General features: G+C 37.9%; 1 protein-coding gene across 5 annotated transcripts in view; it reads left to right on the top strand.

The window, feature by feature from the left end:
- The window catches only part of MDM4 (MDM4 regulator of p53), a 41,685-nt gene that overhangs the window by 1,642 nt on the left and 19,318 nt on the right, over window positions 1–20,725 (top strand). For 2 of the 5 annotated variants that reach the window (XM_059996136.1, XM_059996144.1), the window contains exons 2-5: window positions 13,989–14,100; window positions 15,799–15,873; window positions 18,054–18,187; window positions 19,210–19,265. In XM_059996136.1, the coding sequence (XP_059852119.1) occupies window positions 14,023–14,100; window positions 15,799–15,873; window positions 18,054–18,187; window positions 19,210–19,265 (343 nt within the window). In that variant the 5' untranslated portion in view covers window positions 13,989–14,022. Of the gene's footprint in view, window positions 1–12,195; window positions 12,661–12,686; window positions 13,862–13,988; window positions 14,101–15,798; window positions 15,874–18,053; window positions 18,188–19,209; window positions 19,266–20,725 lie in introns of those variants that run through there. The other 3 variants (XM_059996152.1, XM_059996128.1, XM_059996149.1) reach the window with 3 other exon arrangements.

Here is a 20,725-nt window from a genome sequence, read left to right as displayed (position 1 = left end):
GATTTGAAGATGAGGTGTAGGAGTCTTTTGGACTAAGTGTAGGGTAAAAACCACTCTTCTGTTATCATTGAGAGATGTATAAGACTGTTCCTTCTCTCTATGATTTCAATCCAGTAGGGGACACACATAAAGACATAAATATAATGTTGTGAGTGTTTTAATAGAGGTGCTGTGGTGTCATCAGCTTCCTTTGGGGAGTCAGAAAAGCCTTGACCAAGGAGGTAACTGGAATAGTATTTCCAAGATTACTAGTTTTTTCAAGATACAATAGATAAACACATGGAATTGTTGTCATTTCTTACACATTTGCTGTGTACCATTCAATAAGGTAATTAAAACCTATTGTTTTAATATTGTTATTTTCTATTTTCCCACCTTTTTAAGGAAATATTTTAAAGTTTCACAGATGTGTCATTTTATTTACCTTTAAATATGTCAGGATGTAGCTCTTATCAGGTTAGGATTTTTTAAAAATTTACCACAGTGCCTTTCTACTACCATTTACAGCTTCTTAATAGTATCTAATACCTAGTACATAATTCAAAATTTCCTGATTGTTTAGGAAAAAATGACATTTTACAGATGGCTTGTTTGAATTAGGACTTGAACAAGGTCCACACATTGTATTAGGGTAGTGTTTTTTAAGTCTCTATAACAGTCTGTCCACTTCAACAGTAATGCTGCACCCAAGACCCTGTAGAATTTCCTACATTCTGGATTTGCCTAATTGCCTGCTTTTAGTATTGTTTAGTTATTCCTCCATCCTCCATTTTTTCCCCCTACAAACACATATTAGTTAGATCTAGAAGCTTGATTAGATTTGGATTGGGGGTGGGGGGCCAAGAATATTTCATAGGAGGTACTGGGTGCTTCCAGTTGCTTCACACAGGAAGTACACGATGTGTGAATGCTGCTCTTTCTAGAGATAAATTTGGTCAGTGGGTCAAATGCTGTAAGCCTGCTCAGTGTGTTTTTAAGTCCCCCCTTCCCCCAACCTTTCACTTATATGGTTTTAACACTTATTAATGATTGTTGAGGAGATGACATTTAACTGGAGACTGGAAGGTTTAGGATGAGTCAGTCTTGTACAGAGAACTGTGTTCAAAATGAAGGAACAATGTGTGCAAAGGCCCGGTTTGAGAAACTAAAAGATCAGTGTGGATGAGGTGCAGGGAGTGTAAGGAAGAGCAGTGTAAGTTGGAAAGACTGGCAAGGTGCTGAGGGCCTAGGCTCTTTATTTTTCAAACAGTAGCAAGCAGTGGAGCAGGGCCTGGCAGGGTAGGATTGTTTATTTTATTTTGGTTTTTTAATCCTTCTGGCTGTAGTGTGGAGTTTGGATTGAAGTGGGGTTAGAGAGACAGTTAAGAGTCTATTGCAGTGACACAGGCAAGAAATAACATTTTTTGATTTGGGGAATTGATGGTGAAGATGAAGAGAGGGCGTGGTTTTGAAAGATTTAGGAGTTAAAATCCATAAAGTTTGATGATGTGATAATGGGGGAAGAGGGAGAGGTCAAGATGACTCTAACTTTCTGGTTTGAGAAACTGAATGTAAAAGGATAAGCTTTAGTCTTGGGCAAGTTATTTGACTTCTTTTTTTTTGCGGTACGCGGGCCTCTCACTGTTGTGGCCTCTCCCATTGCGGACGTGCAGGCTCAGCGGCCATGGCTCATGGGCCCAGCCGCTCCGCAGCATGTGGGATCTTCCCGGACCGGGGCACGAACCCGTGTCCCCTGCATCGGCAGGTGGACTCTCAACCATTGCGCCACCAGGGAAGCCCTATTTGACTTCTTTAAGCCTCAGTTTTCTGTATTAAGGAGAGGCTAACAGTACCTAACCCTGTTGCACTCAAAACAGATTCCAGGTGAAAAAGGGAAAAGATCTTGCTTTGGGTTCAGAGCCCATCAACTGACTTCATTTCTCACATACATCCGAGAACAATTCCTTTCCTCATGGTATTTTTCTCTCCTATTCTTTCCAGTGTTCTCCCATTTTAAAGTCCTCCCACTGCTATTGCCATTCCCTCTCATTCCTCCTCTGCCTTGCAATCAAAAGTAATTTGTCTTTCTCTGAACTTCTGTGGCCCTTAAATCAGTATCTTTTTAATGGCACAACACTTTCTACCAGATGTTAAACCATTATTGACGTTTAAATTCTTCAGAGCTGCCAAGCGGTCAAGTCTTGTTTCTACTAAGATGCTGAACTGGCATGACTGCTGACTCCTTTCTCTCAAATCATCCCTAGAGGGACTATAAAAGGAAAATACTGTGAGAAACAAATGGGTGATGTGGACTTTTTTGAACTGCTTTGTGGGGTGGAGGTGGGGGTTGGGGGAGGGTGGGTCTTTGGCCTAGGACAGGAGTCAGGCAGGCATAGCTGTAGGAGAATAAAACTGTGGAAGAAGGGAACTATTGGAATACTGCTCTAGTTGCTCTCCTGCCTCATTACTTTGGAATTACCTTTTTCTACACTTGCTGTGACTCAACCCTAGTCCAGCTTTCCTTAAGAGTAAATCAGGGCATTACAGAAGCATATACTTGTGAGGAGGAGTTGAGAAAAAAAACAAGTGATGACTGACTTTAGGCAGTCACTTCTCTGTCCGTTACCTTCTTAATTCTTAGGTCTCCCCAAATCCCTATCATAATGCTGTATCTCCCTGGGGAACAGAAGGTGAATCCTTGGTCTGAGCTGTGATTGTATGGGATGGATAGTGATTGTGGTTATCTGGTGCTTGGGATTTTCTACTTTAGTGTTCATTTCCTACCTTACTCCAGCTTACTGTGGCTGATTTTGGCTGGAATTTGGTCTTCTCCCTTATGCTTTGCCAATCAGAATAGCTGCTGTCCTCTAGGGAAAAATAACAGTGTTGAAGAGCACAGGTACTTCAATAGGAGAACAATATATAGGCTTCATTGGAACATAAGTAATAGAACAGATGGATCAAGAGTTTAAAGTTAGGGCTTCCCTGGTGGCTTAGTGGTTAAGAATCTGCCTGCCAATGCAGGGGACACAGGTTTGAGCCCTGGTCTGGGAAGATCCCACATGCCGTGGAGCAACTAAGCCCATGCGCCATGACTACTGAGCCTGTGTGCCACAACTACTGAGCCTGTGTGCTACAACTACTGAAGCCCGTGCACCTAGAGCCCGTGCTTTGCAACAAGAGAAGCCACTGCGATGAGTAGCCCTCTCTCGCTGCAGCTAGAGAAAGCCTGTGCACAGCAATGAAGACCCAATGTAGCCAAAAATAAATAAATAAAATAAAATTTTAAAGAAAGTTTAAAGTTAGACTGATAATCATTCTAGAGGAAGTAGGGATGATATTAACAACTTGAAACAAGAATAAGCAGAGGCTGATAGAACCAAGCAGAAATAGTAGCCTTGAAAAATATAGTGGTTGAAATAAAGAACATCACATCAGATGGATGTAACAGAATGGATACAATTGAGTGAATTAGAATTCTAGATTGAGGAAAACTCCCAGAACAAAGGAGAAAAGGACAAAGAAAAAAACATATAAATGAAAAGTTAAAAGATAAGGCGAATAGATGTAGAGGTACTCACATCTGAATAATAGGAATCTTAGAGAAATAAAAATGGAAAGGAGGAAGTATTGAAGAAATAATGGAAAAATTGTTCTCTTTTAGAATTAAAAAGGAAAAAGAAAGTCCCCAGATGGAAGGGTTTCTTAGAGTGCTAAAAATAAGAGGTCAGGAAAAACTCACTTCTAGACATATTATAGTGAAATTTAAGTGTATCACAACAAAAGAAAATTGTAGGAGCCTCAGAGAGAAAGAACAGATCACACACACAAAGGAGCAAAAATTGAATTGACATCAGAGTTCTGAACAACATTGCTAAATGCAAGAAGACAAAAGTGTTTTTAGGGTTTTGTAGGGAAACTTAGAGTTTTATACCTAACCACATTTATTTAAATAGGAGGGGATGATACAGATATTTTCAGGCATATGAAGTATTGGAAGCCTTGCCACCTAAAGGCCCACATTGAAGACAGTTCTAGATGAAGTACTGAGAGATTCAAATCCAGAAAATGTTACAAGAGATATATGAAATAAAGGTAATCAGATACCTTGTTATCATTTATTGTTGTAAAGGCTAAGGCCAAAGGGGAAAAAAAAAGAGAGAAAAGGAAAATTCAAGAGAGGGGAAAAGATATCTGCCCCAGAATTTAAAGTCCAAATGATATCATGCTGAAGTTCATATCTTATTAGCAGGGAGACAGAGATACAATTTTAAGAAAGGTAAAAGGAAGAGTAGGACAAACTAGAATGCTAAATTCAGATGGTAGAGACAGGGAGTTCCCTGGTGGTCCAACGGTTAAGACTTGGAGCTCCCAGTGCAGGGACCGGGGTTCGATCCCTGGTCAGGGAACTAGATCCCACATGCCACAACTGAAAGATCCCAAGTTCCACAACTAAGACCCGGTGCAGCCAAATAAATAAATAAATATTAAAAAAAAAAAGTGGGGGAGACTTCCCTGATGGCACAGTGGTTAAGACTCCATGCTCCCAATGCAGGGGGCCCAGGTCCCATCCCTGGTCAGGGAACTAGGTCCCACATGCATGCCGCAACTAAGAGTTTTCATGCCGCAACAAAGGAGCCCACGTGCTGCAACTACGGAGCTGGTGAGCCACAACTAAGGAGCCCACCCGGTGCAACCAAATAATAAGTAAATATTTTTAAAAAAAAAAGAAAGAAACTCTTTGGACATTCCAAAACTTGTTCTTAAAAAAAAAAAGAAAGAAAAAAGATGAAAGAGAAGATTTATAGATATCAATTACATTAAATGGACTAAATTCACCAAAGATAAAAATTGACAAATTGGATTAAAAAACTCAAAATCCAGATATATGCTTTTTACAAGGGCACGCCAAAAGTTTAAGGGCATGCAAAAATTGAAATTAAAAGATTGGGGAAATACATGCCTGGAAGTACTAACTAAAAGAAAGTTGGCATGACCATACTAATACAAGATAAAATATACTTGAAGACAGAATGTCTTAATTGGGATGGAAAGAAACACTACATAATTATAATCACTATATATTAATCACTCACCAAGAAGATATAGCAGTTTAAAGCATGAATGCCTCTGATTAAAAATCCTTACAACAGATGAAGTGAAATTGGTAGAACTACACTGGGATCAATGGAGAGATCCACCATCATGGTGGGAGATTTCATTACATCTCTTAATTAATTGTATGTCAAGCTGACAGATTGGCAGAAATAGAAGAGTGTAAAAAACCAACAAGCTTAACCTAATGAACATAGAGTTTTGCACGCATTTAGTATGGAATTGATCATCAACTAGACCATGGTGAAAGCCGTAACAATTTCAAAGATCAGGTTTTATGCAGAGGGTGATCTCTCCCACTGTGTTGCTAAATTAGTGGTTAATCACAAAAACATACATTTGAGAAATACAGTATACATAGGCATAGCTATATAATTCATGGATTAAATAAATTATGGAAATTTAAAAATACCTACAGCTGAATGAGAATGAAGACTTTATATATCAATACCTATGAGCTGAATAAAAAAGTAGTGCTGGGGTAGGAGGGGGAAGGAATTTTTAGCCTTAAATATTCAATTATAAAAGGAGTAAACTAAGTGTCTAATTTATAATAATCAGGAAATGAACAGAATAAATTTTTTAAAGTAGAAGAAGTAATAAGATATGTTAAACAATATCACGAATGGAAAGAAGGATGCAGCTGTCCACTAAATAAAGATGAAAAGAATGCTATCAACTATATGCCAGCAATTTTGAAGACTTAGACAAAATGGAAGAAGAAAAAAGCTTGAATAATCTAATATTTGTTAAGCTAAAGCAGCAATTAAAAGTCTTCCCACAGGACTTCCCTGGTGGCGCAGTGGTTAAGAATCTGCCTGCCAATGCAGGGGACACGGGTTTGAGCCCTGCTCCAGGAAGATCCCACATGCTACGGGGCAACTAAGCACTTGTGCCACAACTACTGAGCCTGCGCTCTAGAGCCCATGAGCCACAGCTGCTGAGCCCGTGTGCCACAACTACTGAAGCCCGTGCACTTAGAGTCTGTGCTCTGCACCAAAGAGAAGCCACCACAATGAGAAGCCTGTGCACCACAACGAAGAGTAGCCCTTGCTCGCTGCAGCTAGAGAAAGACCGCGCACAGCAGCGAAGACCTAACACAGCCATAAATACATACATACATAAATCTTTCCACAAAGAAAGCACTGGGTTTTATAAGTTTTATAAGTTTTATAGGTCAGAAATCTTTCAAAGACTAGAACATCTCAATTTTGTTATAGAATTTTTTTTCAGGCAATAGACAAATAGGGACTATTTGCCAGCTAACCCTGACATCCAAATGAGACAAAAACTTGACAGTGGAAAATAACAGACTTATTTCATTCACCAGCAGAGACTTTACAACCTAAACAAAATATTAGCAAATCAAAACCAACAGTATGCAAAAAAGGATAATATCCAAAACCAAGTTGGATTTATCTCAGGTGTGCAAGGATATCTATATTAGAAAATCCATAAATGAAATTCAAAATTTACCACATTAATAGATTAAAAAACCAAAAAAATCATGATCATTTTGATAGGTGCAGAAAAAGCATTTTCTAAATCACTCTTCCATGATATAATCCTTTTTTTAAAAAAATTTATTTTGTTGAAGTATAGTTGATTTACAATGTTGTGTTAGTTTCAGGTGTACAACACAGTGATTCAGTTATATATATATTCTTTTTCAGATTCTTTTCCCTTACTGGTTATTACAAAATGCTGAGTATAGTTCCCTGTGCTATACAGTGGGGCCTTGTTATCTATTTTGTATGTAGTAGTGTGTATGTCCATGATATATTCTTCTTTTTAAAATTTTTTTTAACCACATTAAAAAAATTTATCTATTTGGTTGCACTGGGTCTTAGTTGTGGCAGGTGGGCTCCTTAGTTGTGTCATTCGAACTCTTAGTTGCAGCATGTATATGGGATCTGGTTCCCTGATCAGGGATCAAACCCTGACCCCCCTGCATTGGGAACTCGGGATCTTACGCACTGTGCCACTAGGGAGGTCCCCATGATATATTCTTAATGAGGAGCAAAAGGAACCCTTTCAAGATGATAAAGAATAACCATAAGAAAAAAATAGAGAAAACATGTTATGTAGGGAAACATTAGAAGCACTCCCTTTAAAATCAGAGACAAAAATGCCTGATACCGTGTGTACTCAACATTGTATTGACAGTCCTAAGCAGTAATGTAAGATGAGTAGAAGAAATTAGAGGCACAAGAATTGGAAAGGAAGGAATAAAATTTTATCTGCAGGTGATATGGTCATTTACATAGAAAACAGAAGGATCCACAGACAAGTTATTAAAAATAATTACGTAAGTTTAGCGGGTGACTGGATATAAGATTATTGAAAGTCACTTGTATTTCTGTACATATGCAAAAACCACTAAAAAGCAGTGGAAGAGAAGGCATCACAGTAGTATCAATATCAACTTTAGAAATCAGTCTAACACAAATGTGCTAGACCTCTAAAGGGAAAATTGTACAACTTTTCTAAGAGATATTAAATAAGATCTTAATAGAGGAATGTGTCATGTTAATGAATTGAAAAACAGTTTGATCTATATATTAAATGTAATTTCATTCATAATCCCAACAGGGATTTTCATGAAACTTGATGATGCTAAATTTTATATAGAAGAGTTAAGGACCCAAGAATAGCTGGTCACTTCTAAAAAGGAATGGGAGGGGAAGACTTGCCCTGTGGGATGGCAAGACTCCTGATAAGATAGAAGAATTAAGATAGTGCCAGGGGCTTCCCTGGTGGAGCAGTGGTTAAGAATCTGCCTGCCAATGCAGGGGACACAGGTTCAAGCCCTGGTCCGGGAAGATCCCACATGCTGCCGAGCAACTAAGCCCGTGAGTCACAACTACTGAGCCTGTGCTTTAGAGCTGGTGAGCCACAACTACTGAAGCCCACGCACCTAGAGCCTGTGCTCTGCAACAAGAGAAGCCACGGCAATGAGAAGCCCGCGCACCGCAACAAAGAGTAGCCCCCGCTTGCTGCAACTAGAGAAAAGCCCGCGTGCAGCAACGAAGAACCAGTGCAGCCAAAAAAACTTTAAAAAATAAACTTAAAAAAAAAGTGTCAAATTGTATAGACAGGAAGATCAGACCAGTGGACTAGAATAGAAAACTCATAAACACTCATGCATGTTGATACACGACAAAGGTGGCTGTCAGTCAAGAAGGTCATGTTCAATAAATTCAGCTGGGAAAAAAATGGCCATCCATATAGAAAAAGAATAAAACTGACCTCTAAAAAGAAAAAAGTCAACTCTAGACGGATTAAGGGTTTAAATGCCATAAACAAAAATTTAAAAGTTTTAGTAGACATCCCCCTCCCACACACACACAAATCTTAGTAGACAGTCTAGGTGAAAATGAGACCTTGGAGAGTAAAAGATTGTTTAACCCAGGCAGAGATCATTGACTAAAAAATAGAAGATTGATAAATATAAATTTGACTTAATTAAAATTAAGTTTTTGCTCAAAAAGATTTTTCCACCTTCTAGAAAATGGAAAGGAGGTTAAAAATTGGGAGAAGATATTTGCAGGACATCCAATTGACAAAGGGTTAATATTAAAAATATATATAGAACTATTACAAATCAGTAAGTATAACAAAATCAATTAGAAAAGTGTGTAAAAGACAACACATTTCACAGAAGAGGAAACACATATGGCTGATAAGCATGTAAAGAGATAGCATCATTAGTGATCAGGGAACTGTAGACCAAGCCCATACCTATTTGATTGGGAAAAATTAAAAAGTCTTAGGACATTAGATGTTGGAAAGGAGGTAGATTCACAGGGTATCTTATACATTGCTGATAGGATTATAAATTGGTACAAACACTTTGAGGACAGTTTGGTGTCAGATCCTAAAGTTGAATATTCATATATGCTATAACCCAGCAATCTGTCTTGTAGATATGCCCATGAGATACTTTTTGGCACGTATAGAAGAACGTTAATAGCACTATTCATGATAGTGAAAGCCTAGAAACAACTCAAATGTCCATCACACACTGGAAATATACAGCAAAGTAAATAAAGAATAAAATACGCTATGACATGGATGAACATTGAAAACATTATGCTAAATGAAATAAGCCAGACACAAGGACAAATATTGTATGATTTCATTTATATGAGGTACCTAGAATGGGCATATTCATAGAGACAGAAAGTAGGGTAGTGGTTACCAGGGTCTCTGGGGAGAGGGGATAGTGAGGAGTTATTGTTTTATGAGTACAGAGTTTCAGTTTGTGGTGATGAAAAAGTTCTGGTGATGCATAGTGGTGATGGTGTACAACATTGTGAATGTACTTCATGTCACTGAATTGTAAATTTAAAAATGGTAATGGGGTAGGGAAGGGAAGGACTGGGAGTTTGGGATTAGCAGATGCAAATTATTATATATAGAATGGATAAACAACAAGGTCCTACTGTATAGTACAGGGAACTGTATTCAGTATCCTGTGATAAACCATAATGGAAAAGAATATGAAAAAGAATTTATATATGTGTAACCGAGTCACTTTGCTGTACAGCAGAAATTAAACACAACATTGTAAATCAACTATTCTTCAATAAAATTTTAAAAAATGGTAAATTTTTATGTTATATGAAGGAACTCAAGTGACAGGGAAGTAGGAATTTATTTTAGTGAAACAAAAATTCCTAAAATTACATACAACATACTTCCTTTTTTGTGAGTTAAAAGCAGCTAAACTGAAAATATGTACTTTTTAGGATTCCATTTTGATGCAGTAAAGTGCATAAAAAGGAAGGGAAGAAAATCAAAACAATTCAGGATGATTGTTGGGAGGAGGCAGGGGAATGGGAGGGGGAATCTTATGGGTAAATATAGACTGTTGCCAGAGTCCTAGTTTGTGGATGTTTATTGCATTATTAAGAAAACTCAAGTAAAAGTGGGCCATGTGTGGATGAACAATGAGAGTATGTATTGAAGGAAAGAATTGTGATTAATTCTGTGTACTTGAAGTCTAATGGGAAAAAAATATTGCTAAGTGGGGACTTCAGAGCTGTTCTGAGTTTAAAATCTTGACTTCAGCAGTTTCCTAATTGTGTGATCTTGGGCAAATAATGTCCCTGTGCTTCTCTTGCTTCATTTATAAAGTGAGGATAATAATAGTGCCTACATCATAGGATTATTTAAGTATTAAACAGATTAATATATGTGCTGGTACAGATTAAGCTCTATATAAGTCTTTGCCATTTATTTCTTATGATGCTATGTGCTGAGTTCTGTGGCATGAACATCCCATTCTATGCGTTGGTTCTGGTGGTCTCGCTTGTAGTCTGTCATGCAGCTGGAGTTAGGTGTCACCTGAGGCTGGAATGTCCCAAGATGTGTGATACTTTGAAGGGTATGGTTGGAAAGCTGAGCTCAGCTGGATGACTGAGCCTCTCCACGTGGCCTTTTTGTGTGGTCACCAGTAGAGTAGCCAGTTGGGAGATGTGGTTTATTGGGGGCCATTTTTGGAAATTGTCCAAACTATTATTAATATTTGTATCCATCGTGTTGTTCTACTATGTACATAATTGACAGTTTAGGCACTGGGGATATATTAATGAACAAATAAATAGAAATCCCTTCCCACTTACAGCTTATGTTTTACATGATAAAAATTAAAATGTATATACTGTGTTGGTTGGTAACAAGGACAGTGAAGAAAAGAAGAATAAAGCAGGGAAGGAGATAGGGAATACTGGGGGCTGGGAGTAGCAGTTTTTAAAATGTGTGGTCACATTTAAAATGTGTGGCCTCATTGATAAAATGACATTTTGAGCAAAGACAAAAGGAGGAGGTTAGGAGCCAGAGGGGCAAGGGTGGAAGCAAGAAAACCTTTACGAGCTAAGGCAGTTCAGAGATGGGCAGTTTGGTTAGTGTAGTAATGACGGAGGTAGTGAGAAATGCTTTGATTTTGGATATATATTGAAGATAGAGCTTCAGAATTTATTCATAGACTGGGTGTGAAGTGTGAGAAAAAAAAGGAATTGAGGATAACTTCACGGTCATTGACCTGAGCAACTGGAAGGATGGAGCTGCCATTTAATGAGATGGGGGAGACTATAGCACTAGCAGGTTTAGGGAGATGAGGTGTTTTTTGTTTTTGTTCTTGTTTAATTTTTGAATTTTATTTTATTTATGTTTTTATACAGCAGGTTCTTATTAGTCATCAATTTTATACACATCAGTGTATACATGTCAATCCCAATCGCCCAATTCATCACATCACCCCCCCACACCGCTTTCCCCCCTTGGTGTTCATATGTTTGTTCTCAAGATGAGTTTTTTTTTTTAATAAGGTTTGAAATGCCAGTTAAACGCTATTTGCTTTAAAATGACAAGTTATGGGACTTCCCTTGTGGCACAGTGGTTAAGAATCTGCCTGCCAGTGCCGGGGACACAGGTTTGAGCCCTGGTCCAGGAAGATCCCACATGCCACGGAGCAACTAAGCCCGTGCGCCACAACTACTGAGCCTGTGTGCCACAACTAATGAAGCCCAAGCACCTAGAGCCTGTGCTCCACAACAAGAGAAGCCACTGCAATGAGAAACCTACGCACCGCAACGAAGAGTAGCCCCCGCTTGCCACAACTAGAGAAAGCCCACGAGTAGCAACGAAGACCCAGCACAGCCAAAAAATAAACAAACAAATAAATAAATTTACAAAAAATCCCTACAAGTTATGCTTGTATCCTGTTTGACTTCCCATTTTGTAGCAAGGGAAGCTGATAGAAGTGTTGCAGGAAAGAGAGTGGGGCATGAGAGGATGGTCACGTCCCAGGTCTCAGGCAAGTCCGAGTGTGGGTTCTTGGCTTTGCGCAGGAAAGAATTCAAGAGCAAGCCGTAGTAAAATGAAAGATGATTTATTCAGGGAGAAACACACTCCGTAGAGAGAGTGTGGGCCATTTCGGAAGGTGAGAGAGGCACCAGGGTATGGGGTTGTCAGTTTTTATAGGGGTGGGTAATATTATAGGCTAATGAGTGGGAGGAGTATTCCAGCTATATTGGGGAAGGGGTGGGGATTTTCAGGAATTGGGCCACCAATTTTTGACCTTTATGGTTGGCCTTAGAACTGTCATGGTACCTGTGGGTGTGTCATTTAGCTTGCTGATGTGTTACAATGAGTGTATACTGAGGCTCAAGGTCTAGTGGAAGTCGACTTGTCCTCCATCTTGGACCTAGTTGGTTCTAACCAGTTTATGTCAGGTTCTTAGGCTGTGCCATTCTTTCAAAGGTTGTGTTGCAGGAAGGGGGACCCCTTCCAGGGCCCGAGAGAGTCTAACACTCAGAAATGAATTGTCTGAGTAGACACACGTGCTGACAAAGCAAGAGACTTCATTGGGAAGGGACGCCCGGGCAGAGTAGGAGGGTAAGGGAACTCAGGAGGACTGCTCTGCCACAAGTGGCTTTCAGTCTTGGGTTTTATGGTGATGGGATTAGTTTCCGGGTTGGCCAGTCATTTTGACTCAGGGTCCTTTCTGGTGGCGCGCAACCACTCAGCCAAGATGGATTCCAGCGAGGAGGATTCTAGGAGGTTAGTAGGACATGTGGACTGGCGTCTCCTCTTTCCTCTTGACCTTTCCCATATTATTCCGGTTGGTGGTGGCTTGATAGTTCCTTACCAAGGATCTCCTGTCCTAAAATAACTCATGCAAACTGTTACTGCTTTGCTTGGCCAGGGTGGGCAGTTTCAGTCAGTGTTTTACCTAACAGTTGTGCCCTGCCCCCTTCCTGTCTCAGAAGGAGGGTTGAATTTATACTTTGTTGTCATTAATAAGTCTTCTCAGAAGAGTGAGGAACCTTGTTAGCTGTAAACCAGACTCTGTTGATTTTTTTTTTTTACAATGTGGACCAGTTTTTAAGTCTTTATTGAATTTGTTACAATATTGCTTCTGTTTTATGTTTTGGATTTTTGATGGGGAGGCATGTGGGATCTTAGCTCCCCGACCAGGGATCGAACCCACACCCCCTTCATTGGAAGGCGAAGGCTTAATCACTGGACTGCCAGAGAAGTCCCCAGGCTCTGTTGATTTTTTTATTTATAAATTTCACTGACTTTTGTCACCTTTTTACTAGAAAAAGTTCTGAAGGTAAACTCAAGTTTATTTAAAAATTTATTTTCCTTCTCTATAGCTTTTTTTTTTTTAAGGACAAAAGTTAAAAGGTGAAAAACTTTAATTAAACCTTACCCTTTATTTCAGTTCATGCTATATCTTTCCTTTGATGATGTATGTCCACCTTGGTTCAACCCATTTTATAGGTATTTAGGTATTTACTCTTTTTAGGTATTTACTCTTTGGGCTTGGCACATTTTAAAAGCTGCTTTAACTGATACTGAATATTTTGACTCTGACTTTCCTGTGGTCTCTTGCCAAGACATGTTGCAACATGTTGCAGAGGTTTTCCTTGGTGCTCTTGGAGTCTTTAAATCTATTACTTAATCTTGGTAATTCCCCCAGCCCTGCATCTGTCTCCTAGGGGGTGCTCTTGAGCACTGTCCAAGAGAGGAGGAGATACCAGAGAACTGGGGAGGTAATGATTGCAAATTTCACTTTCAGCCAAAACAGTTTACTCATTATCATCAGTGTAGAGGTTGGAGCATGCCTGAACCTGTTTCTCTTGCAGGCTTCACTTGAGGGAAGTATAGATGGTTCTTATTCTTAGTGAAGCTCTTCAGTTTTTTGCAGGATCTGAACTAGAAAGTGATCAGAAGGGTAACAAGAACCTCAGCATGGGTACATTGCACTTGTGTAGGGTGCTGTGATATATGTGTTTCTTTTACTTCTGCTGGTTGCTTTTTTTGTAAATCCTAAAGAGAATTTTCTACTTTAGAAGAGATTTTTACAATTTTTTTCCTTTTAGATTTATCAGCAGACTTCATTTCACCACTGCCAAAATGACAACATTTTCCACCTCTGCCCATTGTTCAACATCTGACAGTGCTTGCAGGATCTCTCCAGAACAAACCAATCAGGTAACTTATTTTTAGGCATTCCTATTTTTCTTTAAGTTTTTAAAAATTAAATTGGGTCATGTAACTGACTTCACTGACTGTAGGATTTCATTCAGAGCAGAAAAGATTCCTTTTTTAAATGTCATATTAGGGAAACTAGTAAACAGTATCAATGCTTATAAATTTGAATTGATCATTGATTAAATAAATACTTGGAGGTTACAGATTGCTCAAAATGGCACATTTTAAACACCTATCCTGTTTTAGGGTATGGATGGCTAGTGGAGGATTTGGGGCCAAGTTATATATTTGTCTTCCTTCTCACTTCATTGTATATAATTTGTTTTCTTTAAAAATCAGTTTTAAATTGTAAATATAGTAAGTGTATTCTTATAAAAAATTCAGTCTTTATCATGTATTTATAAAGTATTTATCTGTAGAGATTCCTTTGATCATCTCCTCCCTTCTTCTGCCTAAGTCCCTTCCCTCTGAGATAACACTATTATCAATTTGGTGTGTCTTGTTCCAGATCTTTTCCTCTAACATAAAATACATAATTTTGTTTTGTGGTTTCATAAACATTGCACCATATATATATTATGTACCTTAATTTATGATAAAGATGGAATTTGATTTGATGGGGGAAAATGTGGCTTATGTAATAAATCGTTTTGACTTAATTGGCCATCCCTGAAAGGAAGCAAATGAAGACCTCAAACCTTGTACAAAAACAAATTCCGGAGAGATAAAGATTTAAATGTAAAAAGTGAAATGATAAAAAATATTAGAAGAAAATTTAGGAAGTATTTTGAAACTTTAGAATAAGAGAGACCTTAAATAAGACAAAACCAAGGAGGGACTTCCCTGCTGGTGCAGTGGCTAAGGCTCCATGCTCCCAATGCAGGGGGCCCAGGTTTGATCCCTGGTCAGGGAACTAGATCCCACATGCATGCCGCAACTAAGAGTTTGCATGCCGCAACAAAGTAGCCCGCCTACCACAACCAGTGCAACCAAATAAATAAATATTAAAAAAAAAAAAGACAAAACCAAGGAGGCTGTAAGAGGATGAGAGAGACAAATTTGATCATATAAAATGAAAAAAATTAAATTCTGTGACTAAAGACAGACTGTATAATCAGAGTCAGGAGATGGCAAACAAAGTCACTATTCCTTGTATGTATATACCACATCTTGTTTATCCATTCATCTGTCAGTGGTATTTAGGTTGTTTCCATCTTTTGGCTATTATGAATAATGCTGCTATGAACAGTGGTGTACAAATATTTGTTTGAGTCCCTGGTTTTGGTTCTTTTGGATATATACCTAGGAGTGGAACTGCTGGGTCATATGGTAATTCTATGCTTAACTCTTTGAGTAACTGCCAAACCATTTTTCACAGTAGCTGCACCATTTTACATTCCCCCTAGCAGTGCTCAAGGGTTCCAGTTCCTTTACATCCTCGCCAACACTGGTTATTTTTTTCTTTTCTTTTTTCCTGTTATTATAGCCATCCTAGTGGGTGTGAATGTGCTGCCTTTTGAAAACGTGATTTTTCAGGAAGTTAACAAGTAATAGACTGATCTTCTGTAGTTATTAGATGCTAAGTATGAACCAGGGTTTGTTAAAAAAAAAAGTTTAAGGAGATTTGTTTTTCCCTTGGGGCTCAGAAACCAGTCTAATTGAAATGTAAATAGCAAATTTATTTTATGTTTATATCAGGTACGACCAAAACTGCCACTTCTGAAGATTCTGCAGGCAGCAGGTGCACAAGGTGAAATGTTCACTGTTAAAGAGGTAAGCCATCAAAGAAAATTCTCAGCTTAAAGAAAAGCTGAGAAGTATAATAGAAGCCTATGAATGTATAGTTCTGAAATCAGGCCTAAGAAAGGAAGTTCTATTCCTGTGGTACTGGAGAGGCATCTTTTGTTGTATTTTAAAGACCATCGAGGGACTTCCCTGGCAGTCCAGTAGTTAGGACTCCGTGCTTCCACTGCAGGGGGCATGGGTTCGATTCCTGGTTGGGGAACTAAGATCCAGCAAGCCGCATGGTGTGGCCAAAAAAAAAAAAAAAAAAAAGACACTGTCTATGATTTACAAGATATGCTGTGAGGCAGGAATTAAATGCAGTAGTTTTTCATTATAAATCTGTCAGATACTCTTTTGAGCACTGTGAGTTATTTTAAACATGCATTTAAATAACTTATTTAGTTTCTAAAGTTTTCTTTTAACACAGAAACAAATTGAATTCTTTAAGTGGAAAAGACTCAGTATTAAAATGTTAATCTCTTTGAACTGCTTGGATTTAGTAGGGTGAAGATCGAACCCTTCTTAAACAGAGGAAACAAAATTCTGAAGCTTCTTTTTGACTTTTCATAAAAGCTGTTAGCAATGCTATGCTCCTGAGTCATTCTACCTCTCAAGGAAACAAATCTGGAGGCATTTCAGATTTTCTTGAATACTCATATTGCTTTTATCATTTTAAATTAAGTTTGTCATTTTGGACTTTGTATGTAAAATTCTGGTAAGACTTTTTTCCAAACTGTTATTAAAGTGTGGATTTTTATATCAATAAAGTTGTTATAATGCATTATGCTGTCTCCTTCAGTAGCATGGCAGAGTTTGCCTGAGTTAAGACAGAGTTAATTACATATGTTTTATGGGGGAAATGTTGGACGGAGTCAGTTTACACAGTAAGCTCTTTATTATGAATCTTGACACTACTTGGTGCATAAAGAGGAATTTCCTAGTTTTTTATTTTTAAATATTGGTTATCAGTATGTGCATTGAGGCAATATGGTATAATGAGAATAGTAGCATATAGAAATTCAGAGTAGTGTTTTTGAAGATCTTGTTTTGTATACTTGTAGTGGATTTATTTTTTTCTGGAAGTTGGACAGACATAAATATAAAACTTCCAGGACATCCCCGGTGGTCCAGTGGTTAAGACTCCACACTCTCAATGCAGGGGGCACAGGTTCAATCCCGGTTTAGGAACTAAGATCCCACATGCCGCATGGCATGGCCAAAAACAAACAAACAAACAAACCTTCCTCCTTTTTCTTATAGTAGGTGTTCTTTCTCATCTTATTTTTCTCTAGATATTTGATTAGCTATGAGAGCTCCGTTAATATTGGGACATGTTGCCTGGGATGGATGGGAGCCTAAGAGCATCATTGCTTCAATATAATGGAAACAGTATTAGGAAAATTTTTGTGCAAATATCTTATAATTCTTGGGAAGTCAGGGCCTAAAGATAAAGATAGCTACTTTGGTCCGTTTGTGATCTGTGATAAAATTATTACTATCATTAAGTGAACTTAACTATTAAGCAATTAAAAAAAAATCTATCACCTGGAGGAAAATCTATCACATTAGGAAAATTGGATAACTTAAAAATTTTGAATCAAGAACTTGTGTGTGTTCCCTCCCATTTTGTGAACTCTGTGAAAAAGGTCAGGTAGACTAAATTTTTATTTGATAAACACTTAAATTCTGTTTTATGCACTTATAGTGCTAATGGCTTATTACCATTGTACTTCATTTGCTAAAAAGACTTAAGTGAACATACATCAAAGCCTATAGTAGTTATGTGCCCCTGGACTTGGAAAATATTTTTATGATCCAGGCAAATTTAAAGTTTATTACTTCTAGTAATAGAACAGACCCCTTTACTTGGACTGGTGAGAACATTAAGGGGATACTAAGTAAATTCACCACTTTTTCTCATTATCAGACTGGTACATTTTTATTCTAAAAAGTAAGGGTCTGATAGTGTCCAGAATGATAATAAGTAGATGAACTGAGTAATTGGGGGCAACTGTCCTTTTGTAGGACCCCTTACACAAGCACTGACAGTCATGTTCATTATATGTTACCTCTTTCTCTAGTAAACTAACTTACCTTATCTCCTCATTTAATTTGTGTTTTGGGCAGCAGCTGGACAGATCTCTTCATAGTATGTTGTTCCCATGTAGGTCATGCACTATCTAGGCCAGTATATAATGGTGAAGCAGCTTTATGATCAGCAGGAGCAGCATATGGTATATTGTGGTGGAGATCTTTTGGGAGAGCTACTAGGTCGTCAGAGCTTCTCTGTGAAAGATCCAAGGTAAAAAGAGTGAGGGTTTGTTTATCTTTTCGGGGTGCTTATACCTAACCACTTAATCTCCATAGGTTATTAATGGTTATTTAATCTTTTAGTCCACAAAATATTTGTTGGGCCTACATATATCAGGTGATTGCGAGGCACTGAGAACATAGTAGTGAGCAGCACAGTGTCTAATTTTATGGAGCTTAAAGAGTAGAGTGAGACAGTAGACACCCTTCCCCATCTTAATCGAATTATCACATCAATACATGGTAAAATTATATTATGATAAGTGTTACATAAAAGAGGTACATGAGGCTGTGTTGGAGGATGGGATTTAGGGTCTTAGGGGTGGAAGAAAGGTTCCTTGAGGAAGTGATATTTGAGTTGAGAGCTGAAGGATAATTAGTTAGAGGGAGCTGGTTGAAGGAGAGCTTCTGGCAGATTGAACATCATGTGTAAAGGCCTAGGTAGGAGGGAGATTGATGTGGCGAGATTAGAATTTTGTGAAACAGTTGTTATAGAGAGGAAGAGTGAGCTGATGAGAAATGTAGAATTGCTGGGCAGTTTGAGGTTAACGATGGGCTTCATAAGAATCATATTAGAGCTATTCTTACCTGTTGCATGGCATTCTCCAGCTGCACAGGGTGTATGGTTATTGACTTACACAGTCAAAAGCTAATTAGTAGTTGAGAAGTCATTGTTCTCATTCTCTCTATAGTTTTGTGATGACTGTTTCTTCTAAGTCTCCCACCTCCATTCCCCAATAAAATGTAAAACTCAGTTCTTAGAAGGAAGTAGTCTTGAAGGAAATCTCCCCACTTGGGTTACTGTTAGCTTATGAAATAAAACGTAAATTAGTTTTTTTAAATGGTTGCAGAGTAACACAAGGGCTTGGGTATTAACATGTTGATGCTTAAATAATTTAATAAAATCTATTCTGGGGAAAATATTCTGCCTCTTCATATGTTATAAAGAATGTTGGGAGATGCCATGTTAACGGAAAACCGTGGGATTAATTTTTAATTTTATCTCTTTGACAGCCCTCTCTATGATATGCTAAGAAAGAATCTTGTCACTTTATCTACTGCTACTACAGGTATGTCTCATTATATTTCTTCAGTCTTTATCACAATTTTGAGTTCAGGGGGGCAAATTATGGGAGAACAAGGAGGATCAAGATGGAAATTGAATGCTGTCTTGGCATGACTGGGAGGGATACCTGTCACACAGAATGTTACTACTGTGTTATTTGACTTTTCATTGTGAAAATTTTCAAATATAGTGAAAATAGAGATTAGTATAATTAATGCCCACCTCTTAGATGTAGTAATTGTTAATGTTTTGCCATATTTGCTTCATCTACACAGGCTTTTAAAAAAAAATCTCTAACAGATAAGGACATTTTTCCTTCAAACACAACTACAATGCCATTATTACACCCAACAAAATTAACATAATAAACAAAATAAACAGTAACTCCATAATACTATCCAATAGGCAGTTCATGCATGGTTAACCCATTATTTCAGAAATGTCTTTTTACATTTGGCTTATTCAAATCAGGATCCAAACAAAGTCCACACTTTGCCTTTGGCTGATATGTCTGTTAAATAATTCTAATCTATAAAACTTAACCCTCCTTTTGTTATGTCATTTGTTTGTTGAAGAAATAGATGATTTGTCTTGTAGAATTTCCCACATTCTAGTTTGCAGATTGTATCCTTGTGATGTTGTTTAACATGTTTCTCTGTCTCTTCTATTTTTGGTAAACAAATAGTGCTTGGATAGATTCAAGGTTAAATGTTTTGTTGAGAATGTTTCATAGGTGGTGCTTTATATATCTGTTGCATCACATCAGAGCCCTGTAAGGTCTACCTGTCCCTCTTTCAGTGATGTTAAGATTCTGTGGGCTTATGTGGTGTCACCCTGATCCATCTTATAAAGATCCCCCCGAGAACTTTTCACCTAAATGTTTTAGCTTTCTGTTATTTGAATGCCAATTTGTCTAACCTTTTGCTTGATTTTATATCTTTTAAATACTGCCCTTTGAGTTTAGTTTATTAGTTATGTGCAGGAAACTGGCTGCTTTGGGATCTGAAGTATGGTGTGTTAGAGATAAGTGAATAAACTGGATACAACTAAAATGTAACACTCTCACTCATTTCCAAATAGTGAAACTTTCTTCTTTCTCCATTCCTACATGAAGCCATTTTGTGAGTTTCAAATTAGATTTTAGGTAAGGTTGTCCTTTGAAGAAAGCCCAAGTTTGTAATCCCTTTAGATAGGTTATTTTTCAATAGTTTACTGAAACAAATAGTTTGAAAAAAATCCATTCCTAATAAAGATTTACTCTTTAAAGTGAGAGCAAAGAGACTTTGCTCTCATATTGAAATGTGAGTTTGAACTTACAGTGAATTTTGAAGCCTCTTGGTTTCACTGAGCCATTTGCCCACTTCACTCAGCTGTAAATTTCTGTTTGAGAGGGAAGGCCTTGCAAATGATACAGCATTTATTTGAAATTCAGTCACTTGTGAAATAGTATGGTTTTCCAGGGAT

This window comes from Delphinus delphis, chromosome 1 (assembly GCF_949987515.2).
Source record: "Delphinus delphis chromosome 1, mDelDel1.2, whole genome shotgun sequence".
NCBI lineage: Eukaryota > Metazoa > Chordata > Mammalia > Artiodactyla > Delphinidae > Delphinus > Delphinus delphis.
Note: the sequence above shows the minus strand (reverse complement) of the source record. Positions and strands in the feature narration are given on the sequence as shown.